At 29.1% G+C, this 27814-nt stretch overlaps 1 protein-coding gene across 1 annotated transcript; it reads right to left on the bottom strand.

The window, feature by feature from the left end:
- Nucleotides 1–9200: 9200 nt before the first annotated feature.
- LOC112596031 (doublesex- and mab-3-related transcription factor A2-like) lies at nt 9201–26449 on the bottom strand. Its single transcript, XM_025341475.1, has 5 exons — nt 26266–26449; nt 20754–20949; nt 16865–17040; nt 13603–13902; nt 9201–10875 (listed from the first exon to the last, which is right to left on the bottom strand). Exons 1-5 carry the CDS (start codon nt 26431–26433, stop codon nt 10519–10521), a joined length of 1197 nt encoding a protein of 398 aa, XP_025197260.1. The 5' UTR covers nt 26434–26449; the 3' UTR covers nt 9201–10518.
- Between the last annotated feature and the right edge of the window lie 1365 nt (nt 26450–27814).

Raw genomic sequence — 27814 nt, 5'->3', positions numbered from 1 at the left:
AGATCTATCTTGGTTGTTAGCGATGACACATACGCATACGATGCACATTATACATGTATATAATATATCGTACAAGCGATCCATAACATTTCAAGTGTGTTCATTTTATTGTGCCGGAGATTTCTTTTTGGCCCTCTGTAAAATGCTTTATGATATAAAATATTATATCGCGTACATATATATGTTTGAGACGTTTAACCATAGTCTATAAGGAGGTGTACCTACACACAAATACACACGACGACAAGCCTTTTGTCCCCTATAGAAAACATATTAAAAAAATAACAAGTTTACTGCATTGTTCGTGTATGCAACTGTACAGACACTTTAATATTTTATTTACGATATATATATTTTGCGGTTGTCGGTATTCCTTTTTTCTGGGAATAATGCAATTTCAAAGTTAAAAAACGTCAGAAGTTTTATTATGTATACAATATACATATAAAAATACTTTATGATTATTAATTTAACATGACGCATGTACATTTTATTTTATTTTTGTATAAAATAAATCTACAATTAATTCTATGACTCAAAACTTATACAAGTGGTATTGTTATTATTATTTTTAGTTTTCAAGTTAACGCTAATTAATATTAAAATAAAATATATAGATACATATAATTACAAATTTTTGAAATATGTATAATATTTACAACACTGAGAAAATAACTATTATTATAATACAGTACGGACAAGGGTCATATAACTTATGGTTATGTAAAAAAATGTATTTATAAATAAATATATAAATATATATATATATCAGGAATAGCAAAAGTTATAATAACGTTATATTTGACAAAAAACGATTGAAAGTTTTAAACGTAATTATAACGGAAAACGATAAACATAAATAATTAAACAACACAAAACAAAATATAACGATTAACAAAATATATGTTATACTTATCATCAAACAAAATATAACGTAAAACGTTATATTATATATATATAGTACCTATATCATTGAATGAAATAATTAATTTCCAATTATTTAATAGATATAATTTATTAAATATATTAAAAATGTTAATTATGAATAACGATAAACACAAAAGTTGAATAACGTTTTAATTCTGCGAATAACGATAAACGCAAAAGTTGAATCACGTTTTAATTCTGAATAACGATAAACTCAAAGTTTGTATAACGCATAACAACATTTTTTTCAAGCCCTTGTATATATATATATATATATATATATATATATATTTTTTTTTAACTCAAATAATAGCTCTATTGTACAGTATATCTATCAAGGAAATGCATCCGTATATGTATGACTAAGTATGATCCATAATATACGTATACTAACACTTATTCAAACGATACGTAAATTATTTTAGAAAAATAATGGCGTAAAACGTGCTGTTAAAGTTATTCTAACGCACGCTTACAACTGTGAAAATCTTCGATGGTCTTCGACATACGTATGAGTCTCGATCGATATCCATACGGATGCTGCTTATTGTTTAAGAAGAAAAAAATTACCAAAAAAAAAAAAAAATAAAAAATTATAATAAAAACCGTTGCTGCTTCTTCTACATAGGTACCGCGTCTGTTTAAAAATGAACACATTTTCTATTTCTAAGCCTCGCCGTGTGTATACATACCTGAGTAAACAGCACTGGACCGCGCGTGTTTGCGCAGCCATTAACGCCGTCCGCTGCAGAGTAACCAAGTGTAACCAAGTGGCGAGCAAACAGTGTATTAAAAAACAAAACATGTATACATAATCATTTTTAATTTATTCCTGTGGTCTTTTAAGGAAAGTTGGACATTATTAAGGCGTGTACCCGTGAGCGGCGTACGTACTGTAAAAGACAAACAATGTATACATCTATATTAATATATATTATATGTTGAGTATTATTAAGTAGCGCACTAGCTGCATACGTATAGTCTACAACTGTTTATTAACGCACAATCATGTTCCTCTGGTCCATAGTTAGACTGTATGATGAAACACATTATACGAATGTATTATACATTTATACTAATCCACTATATTATAATATACGAGTAGTAAGTATATACTGTATATTATAGTAGTAATTTCGTACGGAAAAAACGCAGTATTTCATCGGAAAATAGCATTTTAAAGAAAAAGAAATTTATATACAAAGTTTTATTTTTGAATATTGGGGTGGAATAATCACTGTTACGAATACGTCACCTATCGGCTATCTGCATCATTGTATCTATACGCTTCAAACGTATTACAAACGAAACCGACCGAAAGGGGTTAAAATTAGTTTTAATTGGAGACCGTTAGGGAAGGGTGAATGTCTGTGACACAGGACACACGCGGAGTGATTTTATTTTGAATAGGAATTTTTCGAGTAGTAGAGGATAGATTTAAATGCGACTTAACGTCTGTCGCAGTTACGTTGTTATACCCATGCCACGTGACCGACACAACAAACAATAACACTACATTATTGTGAACACAAATCTAAGATTAATTAAATTCTGATTTATCGTCTCAACCAATCTTTTTTTTTAAATCCATTGTTCTGCTATTGAAGTTTTTGGTATACGAACACTATTAATGCACACGCAAATATAATATACATAAATATATTTTATTGTTTGTCCAGAAACACCATGTTTATCCCACATAAATCGCGTTTCCTTTCCATCCCATATCATTTTTATTTTTTTTGTTCTATTAAATAGATTATTTATAGATTATTTAAAAGAAATAATTGACCGCTATCAGTTTAATACTTGTTCTATAATACGTACTTTTTATGAAAAACAACAGCTTTAATTGATGCTATAGTTCATTCAAAGTTTATGCATGACTGTAATTAATTAATGTATATATATATTATATTATGTATGTTTTGTTGCAAATTTAATTAAACGTCATATTATATTTTTTTATAAAATAAGGAATTTAGAATAATAAAATTAGATGATTGCTTATTAATAGTCGCGTGAACTCGAGGAGGGGGAAGAGCTATAAGAGACTTCAGCATATTACGTATGTATTAAAATTATTTTTGTATTTTTCTGAAAAAACGTAACTCTCCTTTTATTTTAGACCCCTACATCCGCGCTTGAATAAATATAATGTGTCGAATGTGGAATTATAATGTTTATATGTTTATACGAAAATATCCAATTCAATTAAACATAAAAATATATACTACAGTCTACAACACATAAACCTAATTTTTTTTCAATGAAGTTGAATATCATGGACAAAATGTTACTTTTATTATCGTTTATATTTCATTTACTTTTTTTTTTTTTGTTCATAGTTATATTTATTCAATCTGTTACAAATATAAGAACAATAAGAATAATTGATGATATAGCTAAAAAAAAATAAAATAAAAAAAAATAAATAAATAAATATGATAGAATTGACGGCTGAAGAGGCCTCCCAGCGAAGGTACTACAAAATATTTAATTAAAATAATAAAAATAGTTTTCAACACAACATAGGTACATATTTTTTTTCAAATAGGATATATAATGTTGATTCGTTTGTTTTATAAAATTTATCATGACTTTATGTGTATTTTAATGCATTAAAATAATAAAATACTTATTAATTGTTAATGTATTTATTGAATTGTCGAATTAAACCAATTTTAATTTTATTCACGATGGTCCAAATATTTGTTTTTATATCGTAAAATGTTATAATTTATATCAGATGATACGCATTTTCTTTCTAGTTATATATTTTTCCTTTTTCAAGTAAAATAATTTAGTGATATCAGTTTCATTAAGTAAGTTACTTATTTTCAACACTTATTTGACGAGTTAATTTAAACAAATTATCAGAAAACGATTGAAAAATTTTAATCACGTAATAAATATTAAAATAAAAACGCGCTGGTTCACATTAATTATTACTAGATAGTGGTTATAAAAATGTCAATTTTTACGAGATAAATACCCTTTATAAATCGCACGTAATAGTGAGTAAGAGATAAAATATTAAATCATATTATTTGAGTAAAAACAAAGCTTAGAACATATATTTTGTAAAAATACATTTTAAAATAAATGTAAATTTTAATATGATTATTATAATTTTTAAATTTTTCTGATTTTTTATTATAGTTAAAAAAAAACAAAAATATCTTGCATAAAGCGTAAGGTCTTAAAAATTGTTTAATTTAAATCAAAATAATAAAACTTTGTTTAGAAAAATAGCTATTTTAATGAAGTATATTTATCGAATCTTCAATAAACATATGTATTCTATATTTTATTAACTAATTTCCAGTAAAAACTATTATAGCTCATCAATTATGAAATACATACGTATTAAAAAAGTAAAGAGTTAATTGTGTTATAGTCGTTAGACTATTACATTGTAATATATATATAATATATATACATGTACAATATATATATACTTTATATACTATTTTACTATATATTATTTATCAAAATTATTTTTTATACTTGCACACAAAAATATAATAAAAAAAAGTAAATATTTAACTGTGGTACTACACAATAAGCATATTATTATTGTTTTGGTGGAATATAGTATCACTCGTTATCTCAATCAATGGTAAAGAGAAGATACCTACACTTTTGGGAGATTATGACCTATACATCGGCCACAATAAGTTTCTCTAAACAGTCACTTTATATGCGTTCTATAAATAAATTGAATGGTTCAATGTTAGTTTCAAATGCACTTCAGTGAGATTCTATAATAACGGAACTAAAACATAATGGTAGGATTATGTAATAACAACGAGGCATCTATTCAAGTATAACAGGTAATGTAGGAGTTAACCGTCCATTAGTCAATTGTTTTAGTCAAGTGATATTACTATAACTATGTGTATACTTTCCAATGGACTCTGAAAAAAATTATTTATTTTTGAACAAACAAACAGTGTATTAAACAGACTTTTAAAATTGAGCTTTTAAATTTAATTAATAATTTATAATACAATCAACTTACATTGTTGTTTATAGAAAAAATAATTATGATTTTAACTGAGAAATTTTATAATTTTTAATAAACATTAAACAAATATTGATAACACAAAATTTACTTTTAATAATATATTATGTAGTACCTATTTATACATCAATAGTTGATAAATTAAATTTCATTATTTTATCCTTCTAAAAAGTGTTTTTTAAATTGAAATTTATCAAAAATTTTAGTACCTACATTAATATTTTCGTAAAAATTAAATTGAATATCACTATATATTTACGGAGTTTAATGCCTTATAAATATACGTAATGTTTAGAAAATAAATAATACGGAATACACTTAAAAATATAAGGCATTTGTCTTTTCGATTATTTGTGAGCTCCCGATGATGGGTTAGTCCTGTGTTAATTTATTAATTTATTTTTCGATAAACTCGAAAAAACCCATGTACCTTTATATATTAAAATTTATTTTACAATATGTATAAGTCAGGATAAGTTCGCATTTACCACTTAAATATTTCATCATTGGTGCGAGATTGTATAATGTTGACAAAAGAGGTGTCGAGGGAAATTGAAAAACGGTATCACGATAACAATAGAAATCGCGAGGGAAAAAATAAGAGAAGTTGCTTCGTCACCGACATAGTATAATATATTTATTTATATATAATATATAGTACATTGGGTATTTTCAAAATGTATTTCACAGAGGACGAGAGGTGAGGTGCGCAAGTTAATCAGATTTAAATTGAATCGCATGTACCCAGAAAATTGATATTCCACTGCGGTTGACACGTCTATTTGCCCCGCAGGGTAGGGCTTGTAGATACTCTTTGACAAGTCTGCTGTGGTGTAATTGGAACATCCAGTTTGTAGACCGCGCCGCAAGGTAGAAACCTTATTAATTTGGCAAATAACACCTCCGGTTTTTCCACCCTGTCATTATCAATTTTCGCTTTTGCAAACGTGCAAAGTTGCGTCCCCTTTTCCACCACCAATATACGCAGTAATATAATAATACTGTTAAATAGAATATTATATAATAGGTCAAATATATATATATAAAAAAATTATACTTAAACCATGATTATTTTAGTCAAGAAACGAATGAATCGAGATACATAAATTTATATTCAACTCTATTCGAAACTAAGCGATTTTTTATGCTAAAATAAATAAATAATATATGATATATGTATTATGTATATTGTAACGAAATGTATTATATCTCAAACATTATACGGGAAAAAAATAAATTAAACATAAAGCACATATATTTTAATATTTTAAAATTTACGCGGAGAATGGTGAGTAGAATGACTTTATAATATTATAGTGCATTTATAGAGGAAAAAATTGTTTCCTTGATGTTAACGTTAACATTAGTAGTTTATAACAAAATTTAATAATATTTAATACATAAAAATGTGGTTATATATAAATAATGATATTTTAATGGTTAAGTATATTTTTCTATTTCATATATAACATATTATTAATTATATTGTCTATTTTGTTGGACATCTTTTAAACTGAAAAAAGTAGAATACGTCTAGTTTAATCTCTCTCCTGTATAGTTTATGCCGAGTAGTATATCATCTTTGACTAAGTCGTGGTAATAGATGTGATACATTAAAATTCAATGATAATTCATTGCATTCAAAAAATGATTCTAATAGTAGAGATTGTCTGTCGACCTATTTATTATTGAATTTATTTTGTAGAACTATATTAATATTTTTTTTTAAAGTAATTGGCTTTAACATTAATAATACGATGTATAAATAAACAGTAGCTTAAAATCAATCCAGGATTTTAAAATTGTCATTCGTATAGTAAAATATGATAGGTGCCAACCAATTTCAAGTTCTAAGATATTTTTGAACTAATATAATAAAATAAACTAAAATTGTTATTCGTCATTTAAATGTCCAATTACGTAAAACTGAATTTAAATTTTCATAAAAAATCGTGCTTTTTTGTTTTTTATATTTTTGAATTTAGTAACAAATATTTATCAGGAATATAATTTACATAATGTATTACAAATTCAAGCCTTAACTATAAACATAAAATATTTTATATATTTTTAATTATAAGGTATTTCCCAAATTTTAACGATTTTGATAAATGTTGTCAACATTTGAACTCCAAATACTTATGAAATAAAATTGTGCCTTTATTATGTTTTAATATTTTTAAATATCTATAAGAATAATTTGTTTAGGATCTTGTTTTATATTTCTGAGCTTTTAAATTAAACTAAAACATTTTTATACTCATTTATTTATCTTAAAATAATTATATAATCATTATTTAACTGTAATAAGTAATAACTATTTTTCACTTATTCACTATAGTGATAGATTTTGAGCATATAACTTTTTTTGTTTAGTTAAAAAAGTGGTAAACCAGTAATACCGATTTTTGAAACAGAACTGTTCTACCTAAATTAAATGTTTTATTTTGATCGTTGACCATAATATATAATTGTAATAACTATTCAAACTATTCCTAGTATACAACACTTAATAACAATTATTATTTTTTTTAAATATATATGATTTCATTATTTTTCAAACCATTGTTTTAAAAAAAATAATATTATTATGTCAAGTATATGTATATAATCATAATTTCTATATTTTTATGTATTAACAATAGTGTTGGCAATGAACATTTTAGTTTTATTATAACTTTACCGTTTACTCGTTTACAGTGGTTTCAGTTTCATGCGAATCGGGTGAGACATTTAGACAGAAACGTGCACAAATATTATCGGCAGGAAAGCCAGAGATAATTTGCAAGTATTCATTCACGTTCAAGCTTTACTATTTTATCGTTTAAATTTTCGAGTTCTAAATATTATTCAGGGCTGGTAATATTTCTTAACTATTTTTACCTCAGAATGTGTGCATCGATTAGGAATACACGTAAATCACACATAATGTCACCTTCAATATAACATCACAAAATAAAACAATATTATTTACAAATTTATGGTTATATTTTATGAACCACGATAAGCAATTATAATTGTAGTGACTGATCGCAGTCTACACCAAGGATATCTGGATGTAAATTGTGATTTACAACTGGCACGTTTGTTCTAAAATCATGCATATATGTCAACAAATTATTTAGTATACATATATTCTAACACATATGCATAATGCTTTAATTTTTTATAGAACATAAATGATTACCAATATAATCGTGAACACAGAGTAGTCAACATCTTACCTCAACAACCTGTGCGCTTATTTATGATTAAAATTTACAATTTTAAATTAATAATAAAACTAAAATTTAAATTGATCGCAGTTGATCTTCCGAGAATATAATCAATGTATGATTTAATATCTCACATGCGATTTATGACTATTATATTCTTGTTTATACGAGTATATGTGATATATTAATTTGAATTTGTGTATTTAATACAAATCATTATGTAATGATATGATATTGTGAAGGCTGATGGACACCTAAAATTTGAAACACGCTCGTGTGATCAATGCTCACTATACATAACGTAATGCAGCTGTTCCGTTCTTTAGCAACATCACTGAATTATTTTCACTTTACTTTAGATCTGAACAGAACACCTAGAATTCAGATGAATAACGCGCACATACTAGACACTGTTGAAAATAAGCTTTTAAACTCACCGTGTTTGATGATTGTTTTTATCGCTTTTAAAATTTAAATGACACCTTTTTGATATTTTGCTACATTGACTTTTCTTTTCAAAAACTGACGTTTGAATGTTTGCAATAAAAAAAGTTTTCTATATCAGTTATTCTGTTTAATATTGTCGCCATCGTATTTGAGTGTTTTATATTATATTTGATGATTTGTGACACACTCAAAACGTCGGTGTACAATTACACATGTACGATACATACTAAATGATAATATGATGTGTGTAGACGAGCGGGGGTAGTAAACCAATAAAAAGAACAACGTTGATTACGACCAGTGTTGCACTCCAGCGGAATCGGATTTCAAATGGGACGGAACGAAGAAAAAAACGTCAATAGTCAATACTACATTTTATTTAAATTTTAAAACAGTTTTTAAACACAGTATAAGCAAACGTTTGTATTCATTAAATCAAATAAAAAATAACGTAGAAATAGTTAGAATCCTATAGTAATAATAATATGTTTAAGTGCTACGGCTAGATTCCGAAACACAATTTTAATAATAATAATAATAATAATAGTAATAATAGGCGCTTAAAGTAATATTAAATGTATTAATGTATATAATATCAATCGTATTGAGTTTTGTTTTGTAATTATTTACAGTCAGCATAATATCAATATTTTATGTTGGCATACTTTGCGCGTTCACGTCAAGTAATACGCGCACACAATAATATGTCAATACACAGTTTATTATGACATCGTCGGTACACACACACACACACACACACACACACACACACACTCAATAACACGACGCACAACAGTGTGGAGTTGAACAATTAATTGCGAGCGTGTATGTGTGCAACAGCATATAATAATATAACACACGAATGTACATAATATTATTATATGTTATATTGTTCGCGGCTATGTTTATATAAATATTTAACGACATATTGTTTGAAAAAATCATCCTTTCGACGGATTGGCGAACGTTTTAAATTATTCAAATACGTTTCGATTTAACGCTATAACTGGTTTTCTAATAATATGTACACGGACAAACATTCAGTTGATTTTTTATTTTTTTCTTCATCATTATATATATATATATATATATGTGTGTGTGTGTGTGTGTGTGTATAATTACACTAAAACTATAAAAACGATTTTTTCAAAGCAATCATACCAATATATGTGTAATGCAATATGGGTATACAAGGTACACGTAATTATTATAAAAGAATGTATTAACATTCGTTTGAAAATGTATCTTACAAAACGCGTAATATCACGTAAGTACCTACTGCGTAACATAATATATATCGAGGCACTCGAGGAAGATCTGCACGCATTTAAATTATTCAGAAAACGTGATTGTTTTCACGCGATAGGAGATACCTCTACTCGAACAACCCAGATTGTTCGCATTCATTCCTGCAGCGGTTCGCCGTTTCATCACGTTTTCCGAGTATTTGCGTCCGAAGTCGCGTACGACGCGTATAGTGATTTCGAAATTACATAAAATATATCGTTAAATAAAAAACGAACGAATTATCGGTATATTGTACCTACGCACGCGCTCACGTCGTGAACGCGCCGATGTCGACGAGGTAGGAGGGGCGATCGGAGATGCGAAGGAGAAGGAGAAGGTTAGGTAGATTTCCGGAGACCGTGGTCTTCGAATATCCACTCCAGAAAAATAATAATGTAATATTATTATTACGAGTTGTTTTTGGTTTTTTTTTTTTTTTTTTTTTTTTTTTTTTTTCCACATAGAAATAAAAACGTACAGGCCTGCCGTCGCTCAACGCGCGTGTCGGCGCTGATGGGTCGACGCGGTCGGCCGACGCATAAACTTACGGACGCGAGTGGGCGCGCGTGCGGACGACGGGTGCAGGTGCGGACTCGGCGCTGCGACGCGTTTTCATCAGTCCGAGTACGACGTCTTGTCGGAACCGGGTGACGGTGACCGCGGCGACGTCGCCGCCTGGTTCAGGTGGTGCGACTGGTACGTCATGGCGTGCGGGTGAACGGTGGTGAGGTGGTGCAGTTGCGGTTGCAGATAGTGGTGAATCGGCGCGGTGAGGAAACGCGGCGCCTGCTGTTGCTGCTGCTGTTGTTGTTGGTGCTGCTGCTGCTGCTGCTGGTGGTGATGATGGTGAAACGAAGTCATCGCGGCTGCGGCAGTGCACACCGTGGCTGCGGCTGCGGACATGGGCGAGAACGCCGAGTGCGAGTCCATCAGCGTCGGGTGCATGGTCGGCAGCTGATCCGAAGCGCACATCTGAAACACGCGACGTGCAAGTTGTGAGTTATGCGTGACGGTTAGGTCGTATAGCCGACGTTAAGCGCCTAACGGTACTGTCTGCGGGTGGATGGGTGCGACAGTTGCAGACGGACGGGGTGAGAGAAACTCTGCAGTCCTAGCCGTCGACATTACCCCCCCTCCGTGGGTGCGGATGGATGTGGTTTCCTATGAAAGTCTATAAGCCGACGCGGTGGTTTCCTGCGCTGTTGGTCGCGACGTGGCGACCTCGACAATTTTCAAGGGGCGAGTCTAACATCACACCCATCCGCCCACTCGCTTAAAACCCGAAAAACGCGTTCGCCGTTACTACGTTTTTTGATAATCGGTCGTAATGATGACTAAACCGTTGGCCATCCTCCCGCCACCTCGTAAAAAACTCGGAGGCGACCGTCTCTCGATTAACCCCTTTCGCCACAAATGATGTAATGAGTGATGACTATTGTGTTTAATGGTTTTGAAGCTAATAAATGATCATATTTTGAGAAGTCAATAGTACGATATTAATAAATGTATCTACCGCTATTGTTATTAACAATTTTAAATGAGGATCGCAAAGAGTATAAAAAGAAAATTTGATACACTTTTTAACGTTTTTTGTATCGGGACAAAATCTTTTAAATAATACATACTAATAATTTTTGTAATTAGCAGGGCTTGCATTTGAAAAAAAATTTCATTTTACGTTATTTACAATTAAAAAACGTTATACAAATTTTGCGTTTATCGTTATTCAGAATCTAAACGTTATTCAACTTTTGCGTTTATCGTTATTCAGAACTAAAATTTTTAATATATTTAATAAATTATATCTATTAAATAATTGGAAATTAATTATTTCATTCAATGTTATATAGGTACTATATAATATAGCGGTTCAAAAAAAAAAAAAAAAAAAGGTACTATATATAATATATAACGTTTTACGTTATATTTTGTTTGATGATAAGTATAACATAATATTATATTTTGTTAATCGTTATGTTTTGTTTTGTGTTATTTAATCATCGTTTTCCGTTATAATTACGTTTAAAAGTTTCAATCGTTTTTTTTGTTGAATATAACGTTATTATACCGTTTACAAGCCCTGAATTAATTAAATCATAATGATTGTAGCTAAAAAATTGATTTATTTAACTGATTTTATTCTTATTAAGAATTACGTGCACGACTGCGTATTCTCAGTTCTTACGTGACGAGCGGTTACGACGACTGCGGTAATATAATATTATCACGTACCTACATACTACGGTACCAACACTGTACAGTGTACACATTAAACTTAGGAACCGATATTTTTTACAATATGGCCGCTAGTTAAAAGGGATCGACCCTAAGTGCGTTTTATTTTTTAACATCATTATAATATTATTGTGTCGCGTACGGAAAAAAAATATAACGTATGGGATAGAGGTACGCGCATATACAAATTGACAATGTAAATAATATATCACAATGTGACGTGTGTATATAAAGGGTACGAGTGGGGACTTCTTGAAAACATCACAAATAATAATGATAATATGCTCGACTGCTCGAGTAAGCAACATAAATCGAGTTCTTGTATGCGTTTACATCGCCATAGGACGAGAGTTGTTAAAACGGTAAAACCCAATAATCGCCACCATCATTGTCGGTGCGCACGTAGACATTTGATACATTATTATAATAATATGTCTATTTCGATTAAACGTCTGTATAAAACGTTTCTAACGGTCACCAAAGTTACACCGCCGATGCCATTGCAGTAAATATGAAACCTACCATCATATACATTTTATATAATATTTAAAATTTCTGAGTGGACTTTTTCTTAGATAATAATATTATGATGATAAATTAAATGTTAAAAATAGAAAAAGCTTATAATTTTACTGTACAACGAATCTTCTGCGTGTTATAAACGTTGATAAAATTATTATGTTCATTATTTTTTTCCTCGACTACAAACCCACAAATTTATCGTGGCCGTATTATTTATATTTTGGTATAGATTTATTCCTTTTGCCGTGCGATAACATTAGAATGATTTATTATTACTAACCCGTAATTTGTACAATAATATGACGTGTATCAATCATCGACATTATACTCAACTCTATAATTTCAGATGACATTGTTTAAACGTTTTTTATAAATATATTTTTCCATTATGCTGAATCATAAATTTTTAACGATCGCAAATGCATTTCATAAGGGATTTGAAAACAAAATACGAGTAATTTGGCATAAAGTGTGGAATTTCGGCGGTTTATATAATTTTTAAGCACATAAAAAAAATCGTAAAAGTATTGTTAAACGAGTAATAAGAATATCAATAACGTTATGTGTTCAATTTAATATAAAATGAGTAAATACTTTAAAACCGGTAAATTTCTATTTTACGTTTGTCTCTACTCTCTATTAACGCAACTTTTTACGTTTCTCTCCTCGAGTTGTGATGCACCGAAACTTAATCGTGCGTTTGTGCAGTGGTATGTGCACATATCTAATGTTTTATGCTTATAAAGTATCGTGATGTGCATTTCTGATGGTCGGCTAAGGATTACAGTTCAAACGGTATTATTTATAGCCGTTTCACCATTTTAGGGTTTTGATTTTAAAATAATTTTAATTTTACAAGACTAATTTAACATGACATTTAAAATAGAACAACGGTGCCAATTAAAATGGCCGCCTAACACGTAATAGAAGTGCAGTACTCACCATAAGTTCAATTGCATGTAATACGTCGCCGTTGCACCTCTGCAGCACGTTTTCGATGTCTCCTCGTCTCTTGTATGGGAAAACGCGCCTGAGCACATCGACGGCCGACCGTCCGGCGGAGTTGACTCCGGCAGCTGCGGCTGCAGCAGCCACGGCGCTCGTATCCAGAAAACTGGAGAAATTTGAATAGTTCGACGGCAACCGGGAACGGTCGGGTTCGGTCGGCGAGCTGGAGTCTTTCCGTTTGGGCAACGACAAATTTTCCGGGGCGGCTTCGTTGCTGCTCTCATTGCTTTCCACCTATTAAATCATATGCAAGTGTATAGATCACGTTGACAGGATAAATATGTGCGCGTGACTTAATCGGACGTGTTAAATTGATACGAATTAACTATTGTCGTTGGTATTGTATATAATATTATTGTACACAAGGTAATATGTTAAAACACAGAAGTTGCTTAGAGTTGCGAAAAAACGCAAGTATAATCTTAAACGATCTTCGTCGTCTCCTACGCATACGTATGTATAAATATCATGATAGTTTAGTGCAGTGTGATTATAGTGTGTATATCGTATCATTCAGTGGTATATTAATCGGAGGATAAACGCGGGTAAATGACTTATATCAGGATCCTTGTTTTTGGATTTATGCGTATACCTTTAAGGACATTCATATATTATGGGTACACGCAACCTAATATTTTATCATCAGTCATCCCCATACAATAAAATAATAAAAATAATATACAATTGTTATTTTATCATGTACACAGTACACCATACACTGTCCAAAAATAATCTCGTGCTCACATGAAGTTTGATTAAATTTTACCCGTCTTAGGGTATTTGCAAAGACGATCGAAAATTACTTGGCGTGTATACTATATACTGCAGTGGATCTTAAACGATGCACCGTGGTACCCTAAGGTCTTTCAAAAAAGATAGATATATCGTGTACAAGTACGATTACTGATGATATATACAGGTCATTTCAATCTAAACAATACTGAATGTGTGATGAACTTTAGAACTTTCTAATTTATCTTTGAATCTTAAAATCAAAAAATAATCTAACTATTATAGAAGCAGATTCAAATATAAAATCAATTAGAATTTTAGAATCTTTAAAGATAATATTATTATGATAATATTATCTTTAAAGATAATATTGAAGATCATATGAAAGAAATTCAAGTTGCAAATAATATGATTTTCAAGCATATAAAATTAATAAATTATTCAAAAAATTTTACCAATTATAAAATACCAGTTTTATTATTTGTAATAATTTAAGAATTATTAGATTATTATAAAATACTAATGACTTAAGTTTGATTAAAGATATCACGATTTTTGATAAAAAAAAATACTTGACTAATTGATATAGATATAAAAGTTATGGCGAAGAAGAAGTCAAACTTTTGTGCAAACGTTTCATGTTAAACAAGAATAATTCAATAAACGAATTAAGATAAAAATCTTCGAAATGTGTTTCTAGAGTTGAATAACTGCATTAAAACTTTTTCTTGCTCAACTACTAAATGTGAACGTAGTTTCAGTGTTTTAAATTGAATTTGCGCCGATCTTAGGTCTACATTAACTATAACTAGTACCTACTAATATATCTAATTTTATGTTGATAAATATTAATGGACCCCCACTTCATTTATAGAACCCAGAACTTTATGTTCAAAGTTAGTTAGTTATTCAACACAAATCAGCAAACGACATTCGATCAAAATTTACTAGAAAGAAAGAAAAAAATACTGATGCATACAAAAGAAGTTTATGGACAATTGTTAATTCTTTAACATGATTTAATTATTTATTATTATATTTGATGCTTTATTTTTATTGATAATTTATCATGGTAAATACTATGTAATATTATCTATGGTTATTTGATGTTTTATTATTATAGTCCATAATTTTACTTAAAAGTAGTATTTATTAAAATATGTATGATTGCATTAATTAAAAAATGATTAAATATAAGACTTCATAAAAATAAATATTAACATCAATATCACGTTAAATTTAAAATGTTGAATTCCATTTGAATTTTACGGTATCAGAGTATTACTCATTTTCAAACTAAGTCTACCAGTTTATATCTTGTATTTTTTACTAAAGTTGTTATTTTGGAAAAACTCGAAAAAATTCATAGTTATGCAAATATTTGTTTGATAAATTAAATAAATTTAAAAACTATAAAAATACCAAAGTAACATTACAAAAGTATGTCAGTTAAAAATTATTTACATTGACATATATATATATATATATATATTATACAATTTACATATACCGCATATACACATGAAAGGTACCTAAGTGTTACTATAATAATATTATAAAATATTACCTATTAACTAATAAGTGTAATGATATTTTGAGCGGAACGAAAAAATTTTTCAAGGAACCTATATATATATTAAATTACTTTTAGGTGCGTAGACCCTTTAATTTATTTACCAATATACCACTGCGCATCATCGTGCAAGACGATAACTTTGTAACTTTGTAACTAAAGTGATGTTGTCAAACGAATCCGATCAGAAAGTTAAAATTGATAACCAAAGAATATTTTATCAGCGTTTTGTAATATAAAATAGTACATTTCAGTAAATACAAATATCCGAGTAGTTATGTAAGTATATTATATAATATTATTAAACGCGAAAAGAGTTGTATCAAATAACTGAAATTCGACTCGTTATTATTTTTTTTTTTTTTGATATATAACATTTTGTTGAGGCCAAACCTATGAAACAAAAACAACCTCACGATAGACTTTGTCTCGATTTATTTCACATAAGCACCAGTAATTTAATTTTTGAAGTTGTCAGTATATTTATATTTCATTTAAATACGTACAAGAGCTTAAGTATTAATTTTCAAATAATATTGTGATATATTAGGTTGAGATTGAAATACTCTAAAACTATTTTTTGTTTTTTTCAATAAAAATCTAAAATAAAAAAAAAACAGTAGTTACTAAATTGTACGAAAGATAATCGATGAAAAATAATCTATTATTTTAAAATGCTCATTTTAAACAAAAACTTTGCTTAATCACATATTAGTATAGGTCTTGTGAGTTAACCCCATATGATACAATAATCACAATAAATAATAATTATCTATACTTATACAAAGACTCATGGTCATAAAATAACTACCTAATATAGAGTACATGCAGTTTTAACTATTATACCATTTATACATAGCATACTATACTATAAACAAAAATCGAACTTACCTCCGATCTTGTTGGACTGCTGAATTTGGCGGCAAACTGTGTGGACGTTACTTGGGTAGGGGCGTTCGGTGACACACTGGACGAACGGCTTCGCGTGTTTTGATCTTGTGTTACGATCGTTTGGTCGTGTTTTGCAGTAATGGATTCTTCCGAACTGAGACGCGCTCTTTTCTCGTCTAAAATCGGTATAATATTGAAATTGTGTAATCAATTAATTCGGTGGCGTATAAGTTAACAGAAATGCGTATAAAAGGTGAATGAAAAATCCGTGTGGAAAGTGCAATATAATTTTGTGACAAGAGCATAATATTATGACGTACTGTACGTTCTGTATAAACAGCGAACGTAAAATGATGTCATTATTTCTATTCAATTTTATTGTGTTAACAAATAATTAAATGTATAATAGCGTACCCATACACGTAAAACTTTAAAAAACAAAGTGTATACACATAGTACAATAATGTCAGTATGGACGAGTACAACATAATATATGTGTATAATACTCGTATATTACGTATAATATAAATATATGGTTAAAAATAATAATTTTTATTGACGTATCATTAATCACGTATTCGTTCTATTTTTATTAAATTTCTGTACGTGTACCTATAGAATATATCATTGGAAAATTGTAAAAAAAAATTAATAATAATAATACGTATCGTTTCGAGGATTATATATTATGCGTGCGTATGTGGTGGAAAAAAAATGTTTAATAATACAACGTTCGTCGAAGATATTCGAGTGTATAACACACACACACACACACACACACACACACATATATATATGTGTGTGTGTGTATTAAATATGCATAGGCTATGTACAAAATGCGGCAATTATTTTTTTACGGCTGAAAAAATAACACATTGACGAGGTTTAGCAGAAGTGCGATGAGGGTGAAGAATGCGCGGGGGACAAATGAGAGAGAAGAGAGACTAAGAGGGAGAGCAATTTAAATACGCGGGGGTGGCTGGATTATAATGTATAATATGTCTAGTATGGCGATCGCGTTCTTAAAAGCCCGACAACCCTCTTTATCGCGGGTGCAGTATACCGCATAAGTGCGGAGTGAATCGCCCGAGTACCTACATCATAATATACAAAATCTCTATTGTACAAACTCGCCTGCAAAATTTCGTTATTATTGAAACGTTTAAGTAAGTACCTGCGCTTCAATTGTTTTCTGTACAATCGTATATACTTATATATATATATATAATTAAGTATAATAATTGTGAAGGTGAATTACCACTATGTACATATTTATATATAATATTATAAACGTATGCATAAGTCAGTAAGTCACAACAGCTTATGTACAGTGTACATATATATTATATAAGTATACGTTTATATATATACGGTGGTGCAAGCGTTCGCAGGGACACTCGACGGTAAACTGTTAACGCAAAACTAAAATATATCACGGTCATTACCAATTACCCAACTTCCTACAATATTACCGTATTTATTAGTATATTATATATATTTTACCATCGAGACTACAATGTTGTTATTATTAAACTATTATACTCCATAGTACATAGGTACCCATACCTAATTTTAAATTTTACAGCACTTTAACGAGTTTAACGCATACTTGAAAGTTATTATTTTTTTAAAAACGGTTTTTTATATTATATCGCTATTATTACCACTGCCATGTATTATGTTCACGGAACCAAGTTCAAACGAAAAAAAAATATTAAAATATAAAAACTCAATTTATTCGAAAACTTACATTGTATAATTGTAATATATACTTATGCCTATTTTATATGTATTTATTTGATTTATAAGCGAAAAACAAATTATAGATATATATATATATGAAAAAAGAAAATATTTAAGTAAAAGTATACTTTAGTTAATAATTTTTCAAAAGTTATGTAAAATTCATGACTTTATAATTAATTATTATTTTTAACTATTTCTTAATTAAATACTCTCATACGTATATTAATTTCAGATATATCTATGCTGATAATTAAAAAAAATAAACTTTACGTGTAGTTTTTCTATTAAAACTTTATAGGCGTATAATATCATAGTCACGGATTAACAAAATAAAGCATGGTTATATAGAAGTATTATAAATATAATTACATATAACTTTTATTCACAATGTTATAGGCTTAAACATACTATACCTAGCTTATAATTAGTATAAGTTATTATTTTATTTTAATTACTATGTATGTACATTGTACCGTTTTCAAGTGCACTCTAAGTAATATTTTTAACTACAATAAATCGAGATAGTATTGTACGTAGTCGTAAGCATTTCTATTAAACTGCAATTTTCAACCCTTAATAACTGCTCTTTTAGTGTAGAAAACGTAACTCCACCCTTGGTATATTCAACTACTCAGTTAATTTAGTATATACGTTTATGATTTCACCATCTTTTGTTTAGATGTACGGCTTGTATTCGTTTATTTTTAAATTAATAATTTACTAGAAAAAAAACACTATCGCGGCGAAGAATACAGTGGGTAAATATTGTGACCAAGTGCATTTCAAATGATATAATTGTTTTATCGTGTAATATCTGCGGCAAGCTAAAATTTGAGTCTGTAAAAGCAATTACTTAGCTACCACTTTTTGCAAATCCTTTCCACCCCACAAATAACTACTCGAGCGTTTCGACTCGTAAGATAACATTATGTAAAACCACGTCTTTGGAATATCCATACAATGTTATCTGTTTAACAAAAAGTTTAAAGTGAGTTAAGGAGGGTAAAGAGTAGAGGTTAATTGGTAGTTGTGTTTAAGTTGTGTGTGCGTTGTTTTATAATAACCTCTTAGCCACCATTGTGAACGTATATATACAACGCGCCTCTTAATAAGAAACACCCTTCCCTATAAATAATATAATGTACACACATACATGTATAAATAAATAAAATATATACGTATATACACCTATATAATATGCTCTAAACAATGAAGACGATTAGGGGTGAGTTCAAATCGTATATAATAATATACTTAATATAATAATGCAAGCAATTGAGGTCAAGAAGAATTCTGCGGCAATAAAAGAGGAATTCGGATAATGTTACTAGTGGTTATTATGTGTGCGGCGTGTGTACTTCCATATAGATCACGCACAGTCATAAACAGGGTCTTCTGTTTTCCTCGCGTCATCACCCTCGCTATCAACGACAGTCCACAGTTATTATTATATTCTTCATTCGGTTGGCAACATAAAATATTATCGCAGACATCGTCGCTCTACACTTGCATCAATTAAATACCTAGTAAAATATTCCTTTATCCTTTTTCAATGTGCGTAATGTATATATTATATAGGTATGTAATGTAGTTAGAAAATTCGAATAGCTGAGAACTATACATAATACATAATAATATAATATTATGGTTCATGAGACTTTATCTCTCTTTATTATTTTGTCATTTTGAGTACATTTCTAAACATTTATCGTCAATATAGTTATAGACTACATATTGGTACTGATGACGTGTTCTTCCACGTAAATATATGTTTTCAAATAATGTTAAGCATATAAATAAGTAAAACATTACTAAAAATATTATGTATCATTGTTTTTTTCGATTTATGTATATTTTACTCAGTACGATCTACGATTAAATTACATATTATCCTTTGCTTTAAAACATATGTGTGACAATTATACTGTATTATTAGCTTGATGTTTAATTTTTTTTTTATCAAAATGAACTGATAATAACGACTATATGATGCAATAGGTGGATTATTAGAAATACACCCCTAAGTATCTATACAATTTAAAAATATTACAGGATAAGTTGGGTATATAATAATATATACGAGTTGTTTTATAATTCGATAAATTTCTACCAAATAACAAGTATTGAAATTGTAAGCATTTACCTGGACTTGATCTAGCAGCAGCAGAAGATGATGATGACGGTGGTGGGTATATCAATCCAAGTTCCCTGGCCTCGTTTTCCTCTTGAGCCTGTTGCCGTCTTAGAGCTACTTGGGCAGCCATAACTCTCTGTCTTTCTGCTATCAAAGTACATTTTGCACAGGCACAATCTCTCCAACGACAATAACGTTTATGTCCCTAAATAAAAAAATAACAAAATATATATAACCGTTATGATTTATATAGATATAATGATATAAGTTGATATTTTAAAATTCAACTACTTACAAGTTTAAAGTAACATTATTTCAAGAATGTGTAATACTACTACTAAAACTACAACAATAATAAAATATGGGCAATTGATCGAATTTAAAAAAATACAATTTTGTACATCTACGAGTATACATATTTTAATATAATATAGACATTAGAGATGGTTAAAATATATAAATGATATACCCTTTCAAAGCATGTTTATATGCGTAGTAATTACATAATTTTTAACATAATTTATAATATTTGAATTTTTCTGTATTATAATAATATGTAAGCACTTTATTTTTATAGTAAACATTAGTTATGCAATATTATAATTATAATACATGTATTTAAATAGTTTTTATGGAAAGTTAAATCAATATTAGTTCATTAAGAAATAGCATGTAGTAATATATTTTATTAAATATGACACCAGTAATTAAAAATGTGAGATTAAAACGAATGAAAGAAATTTATAAAATAGCAATCATATTTCCATATTGTTTTGTAACCCCTTAATTTTGATTAAAAACAAATATATTCATAATCGTGAAAGCATTATGCATAATATATACATATTGTTACAATATATATATATATATACAAAGGTCAAAGAGAAAGTATTTTATTATTAATTAAAAAACTATATCTTACACAATAATTTTATACTCGTATATATGGGTATATAAATAAGAATATTGTAATATTTAAGTATAATATGTTTACAATTTACAATAATATGCACATTTGTAAGTATGTACATTATATAATAAATAATTATTTGATTTATTTATCACTGAAATTTACTTATAGCCTTATAGGTATAAGAGTATAATTTAATATTTATATATTCAAACTTTAAACATAAACACTAAAGAGTAATTCATTATAAAAACTGAAGTCAAAATTTTAAAAATTACATTGTAATATTATAACACGCCCAAAGCATACAACTTTTTGTCCCATTTAAACTATATATTTTTGAAATAAATAACTTTATCTAATAGTCTAAGACTTAATGTAAAAAATGATAATTCACCATCTTATATAATGGTAAAAATAAATTATACAATTAAATATAACTAAATGTATATTCGGAAGAGTGAATGTAAACCTAATTTCAAAACAAATTCCTTTACAGAACCACTCATTCCTACTTACAAGTTAAGTATCAAAAAATAAGTCTGTATAATATTTAAACAGTTTATTTAACCTATTTGAGATAGATTCAAAAAAATAGATTCATAAGTAGGTACTCTAGATTCGAATTTGCAATATAACATTTTTAGTCATCAAACATTCTACGTAAAAGTCACCAAATCGCCGTAATCTAAATAAACCCTATAATAATACGCATCGGTTAACCATAAATAAATTAAATATTTAAAAAAAAAAATAAAGATCAACAGATTGAGATTGATTTATATCTAAATCTTTAATAGAAGAAACTACCTCAAGCTCTTGATCATAAATAGAAAATACGTCTCGCAAAGAATATTTGGACACATTTATCTTCATACATTTTTAACGGTTCTTAACGTACTAATCATAGAAACAAACAAATTTATTTTTTCATTTCTCACAATCCTTCAATGAACTTTTAACTATGTATAATATATTAGAAATTCATACGTACGCTATGTAAGTCATTAATACCTAAATAATTAATACATCGTAAATTACACAAATAATTATACAGTTACGTAATTATTCATTAAAATAATTAATTAATAATTTTTTTATTTTATTAATTACGTAGGTACTCAATTATTGCAATTAAAACGATTTATTAATATTTCACTTATTGTTACACTTTATTTAAACTAAACAATTCAATAACGATTAAAAAAATTTTATCGGCCATTCAGCTTATGATTATAATATAAATTTAAACATCAATAAAGTTTCAAATGTAAGTTCTCATTTATTCATAAACCAAGTATAATATACAACAAAATATTTCGCTTAAAACAAATACAATTTATTATACACAAGTTAATATTGTACCATAACTGATTATTTTACTGAAGTTGTTGTTGTTGTTGTATTGAGTCAAAGTATTAAGTCTAATATTAATATATGCGTAAAAACTATATTTCCATTAATACTTTACAGTACATATACAAAATACAAATTATTAACTTTAAGTATAAGTAGTAAGTACTGTATCACAAATCATAAATGTAAATGCAAGATACGTAGATGACAAATTTACTTATTTTTGATGTAAAAATAAATAATATTAGTATTTACTATTTACCATAATATTTAAGAGTATACGTAAATAATTTTCATAAAATTGATATATGTGCATATTATTTAAATTGATAATTTTGCTTATATATTCAAATAAAATAGCAATAACAATTAAATTTTTACATACGCAAATAAGTAAGTTTATCATCATTCATAACATCTAAACTTACATAATATATTGTAATTTACAGACTTTTTAATAAATAAGGGTAACCTATAGTATTTTTCAAAACGTTAATGTACAAAATCGTGTTGATTTGTAAGTAATTGTAACTACAATATAATATGTAATTTCATAAGCTGTTTTACGTTAAATTGTCACTCGTGTTATGTAAAATCAATCAAATAGTTTTTGTCAGTATAATTAAATGTATATAATAAAAAACAAATGATTTTAAATTTCAAAATATTATACAATCAAATTAGGAATTATAATTTCATTGAAATTAAATAAGAGTATAAGTCATTCTTTAAAGTAAATACTATAGGTCTGAGTATTAATAAAAGTGAGATAAAGTTCTGGTTTGTGTTCGTGGGATTACATTCACGCTGGAGAGCTGTTTATGCATTTTTCTCTTATTGAGGAAAAGGTATGCAAGTAGGCACCTCACGAGTTGTTTGATTTATATAACCATAAGTGATTTGTGTTGTATATATGTTACGCCAAATTAAAAAATTGCGGATTACATGAAGTCGGCAGAAGAATTGCCGAATTCGTGAAATCAGTAACACTGCACTGTTGCCGAAAACGTGAAATCCGGCAACTAATATTGACTACCAAATTCACGTAATCGGCAACAGTGTTACTGCAGTTTTCATGAATTAGGCAGAATTCTTCTTGCCGATTGTATGAATTCGGTGACACGTGTTATAACGACATAATTATACAATTAATGGTATACCTACGTAAACAACCAATAACAATAAAATTGTACGCGCGCTCATCGGCATTATTACCACACCATTATTTTTTCTGCCGTGTTTCAATTTCCATCTACGTCAATGTCACTAAAATAATAATATTATTAATCGTCAATAATATTCTGATAATATTTGCTCATCTATAGAGCATCGATTGAGGATCCCGAGCACACGGCTGGAGCGGAACAGTTTGGCTGCTACAAATTACTGTTTCCCCTGACGAATGCAAACGTTCGACCGAATGGATATGTTCTTTACGGGAACTAATTCGATTAGGTTCAGATGGGACCGGACAACGATATCGACGTTGTACCCTGCCGTACGAACTGCACATCAAAAAGATGCACTGGTTCAACAGTGATAAAATATGTATGATTTATGCAAATTACATTATATTTTATTTTAGTAATTATATTTATTATTTAATAATATATATATTATGTAGCAAAAACGACATGATGTGTAATTCGGCGTGCCAACCTGGCCATAGTCGCTAAAATGTATAATTATAAATATAAAACTCTATAATATAATTTTATAACTTAAGATTTTTTTTTTTTTTACTTTTTTGTACATATAACTTTTTATTGCAATTAGATTTTATTATATTTGCAGTGTTTTATGTAAGAAAATGAATGTAACACATTCATTTATATTTAATTATATTTTATAATTTTTTCAAGAACGGTCCTGCCGATTTCACGCAATTGACAGTATTAAATAGGTACTTTAATAGTTGTCGATTTTACGTTTTCGGCAACAGTGTTGCTGATCTTATGAAATCTGAATTTCATAAATTTGGCGTAACATATACATATCTTATACGACATTAAGAAGTAAAATATAAGTAGGTATACACTTTTATATGAATTCTTTTAATTGATAAACTTAATTGTAACTTCAACAGTGATAAAATATGTAAGATTTGTGCAAATTACATTATATTTTATTTTGGTAATCATATTTATTATTTAATAATAAATATGTTTGTGTGTTTGTGTGTGTGTGTGTGTCGTGTGTTTGTATTTGTTTTTAATTATTTGTTATTTTATTAGTTACAATACGATGTGGTGCACCTTACAACACGTGCATAAGTAACTTAACGAATTTAACTCAATTACCTATTACAGTTTAACTATACAAAATTGAATTGATTTAATTTATGCCAATACATAATAGTGTTCCTAATACAAATCGAAAGTAAGTAAATTATCAATATGCAATTATATTTACAAAAAAACTAATTGTAAGTAGTCGAATAACGAGTTACAATCATTAAAATTTAAATGAATGTATTTTGTTATAAAAAAAAAAAGCGTTTGGGAAATAATTCTTCTTAAATTATCTTGAGTGTACATATAACTAATGACAATCGAAATAATATATAGATAAATATTACGTTTCCTAACCTAATTTACAAGACCGTCGAGACCATTATATTATGACCAATAATTTTGTTCATATTGAGTTCATAGAGTTTATAATATCATTATGGGTACAACTACTGTTACTATACATAATACATATATTTAAATCGGTATCCACGTTATGTGTAAAAGTATACTCGAACAGTCGATCGTACGACATAGCATACACTGCAATATATTATGAACTATAATATATAGTGATATCGTATTATACATTATACCAATGCTGATTTATAAATTAGCGACTATCATAAACATTGAATAGTACAATCGAAATTTATTTGTTTTTAAAATTTAAATAGTCTTTTTCTCAGAGCAATCTCAAAGTACGAGTATATAGGTGCAAATAATAAGCACGTGCGAACAATGCGTGTTCAAAAACATAATATGATGGATTTAATATGATTAATTATGACTTGTATACACAAGACTTAAAAAGCATACTTATTTGCTGGAAAATAACTAATGTACTCGCAACATCATAATATATATATTATAGTCCGTGTTAAACGCGGGGCGTTTCAAACCACCCTCTACCCCTCTTCAAATATTTTTGTGCCGCGGTCGCCCCCCCCCCGCTTGTATAGCAACAGTAGGTGCGAGCTCGACGTTACGATAATACAAATACACGTATAGGAACAACACTCACCTTCAGGGCAGACACGACACCGTGGTTCCTGCACCGGGCACACTTGGGCGTTCGCTGGTACCGTTCGGACGCTCGCTGCAAGAAGAACGCGGGAGACAAGCCTCCGAGTACGGCGGGATGCTGCGACATGAGGGCAGCAGTCATGTCCACACCGCTAGGCAAACTCATCGTTACTGCCGACGGATACGCGCGCACAACAACGCCCGGACGGCGACGTCGAGTCTCCCCGGCCCGAACCGCGGTCGTCGTCGGTCGGACGGGCGCGGCGAATGCGTCTGGCTCCTCCCCCCGTAACGCCGCAAAGTCACGCCCCGCCGGCACGCGTATATTTTATTCTTACACAGTACCTCTTCCGCGGCGGCCTACGAACACAAATACACACATACACACACACACACACCGTAAATATAATTTTATATATTATTATTATTATTATCATCATCATTGTATTAATTTATATATTTATATATAATATTAAAGCGTTCGTTTATATTTTAGCCGAACAATAATGCACACACTCGCGGCTAGCGTATATACATATATATACAATAATTTCAGGTGAGCAGTACATAATAATGTATAGGTAGGGATATATATAATAATTTAAAGCACGGCGTACAACACACACACACACACACACACCTCTATATACGCGACTATTATACTGAAATGATATAATAATAATAGTAATAATAATAATCGTAACACGTACACGTCTAGCAGGGTAAGTCGGCGGCGGGGGCCACGTCGAATCACCGACTGCGTTTACCCGGCCAAACTCCACCCAGTTCCCCCCCGTGGTGCACGCGGACCGGTGTAAGTATATACCTTATACCCACACTATACTCACATAATATATGTATATGATGTGTGTATTGGTACATTTATATGAACATAATATATTATTATATAGTTATAATATAACCCCCGACGAGGCGACATGTATACGCGTGCGATATTATGCGTATATGTATATAATGTATATATATTATATATAACGTTAAATATATTATAGGTATATCTACAGTATATATATATTATATATAATATACATTTTTGTCGGTTATTGTTCGATCCTGGTGGGCTATATAGGTTACCTATTATATGTATATATATATATATGTATATTGTGCATTGCGACTATAATATATGTATATATGTATTGTAATAGCCCCACCAAAAGATCTCCTACTATGCATACCCTCGATCCCCTGCACACCACGCGCTGTATCCTGCACCATCAAACCGCGTGTAAAACACCCGGTCGCTAACTATGTATATTGTATTATAATATAGCTATTATTATTATTAATATGTACTATGTCTGCATATTACAATATTATAAATATAATAATTATATACATAATAATACGTTGGGATCCAATACGTTTTATACTCGAATCAAACATCCCGGTGTCCCGACAAAATGTTCTAGAAACAACAATTAAACATAAAGGAATATATAATAATGTATATATAGTCCGGTACTCACTTTGAATTATCCGTCTCGTAAAATCTTATGCCTTACATTTTAAGATTTTAATTTTTT

This window comes from Melanaphis sacchari, unplaced genomic scaffold (assembly GCF_002803265.2).
Source record: "Melanaphis sacchari strain LSU unplaced genomic scaffold, SCAv2.0 Contig2_pilon_pilon, whole genome shotgun sequence".
Lineage (NCBI taxonomy): Eukaryota > Metazoa > Arthropoda > Insecta > Hemiptera > Aphididae > Melanaphis > Melanaphis sacchari.
This window is presented reverse-complemented; position numbering and strand designations above follow the sequence as displayed.

Coding starts and splice junctions, on each gene's coding strand:
- LOC112596031 (XM_025341475.1), bottom strand. CDS start 26,433: ATGAGTTTGCCTAGCGGTGTGGACATGACTGCTGCCCTCATGTCGCAG. Junction 20,950..26,265: donor GTGTCGTGTCTGCCCTGAAG/GTGAGTGTTGTT, acceptor TTTTTTATTTAG/GGACATAAACGTTATTGTCG. Junction 13,903..16,864: donor GCAGTCCAACAAGATCGGAG/GTAAGTTCGATT, acceptor ATGATTTAATAG/GTGGAAAGCAATGAGAGCAG.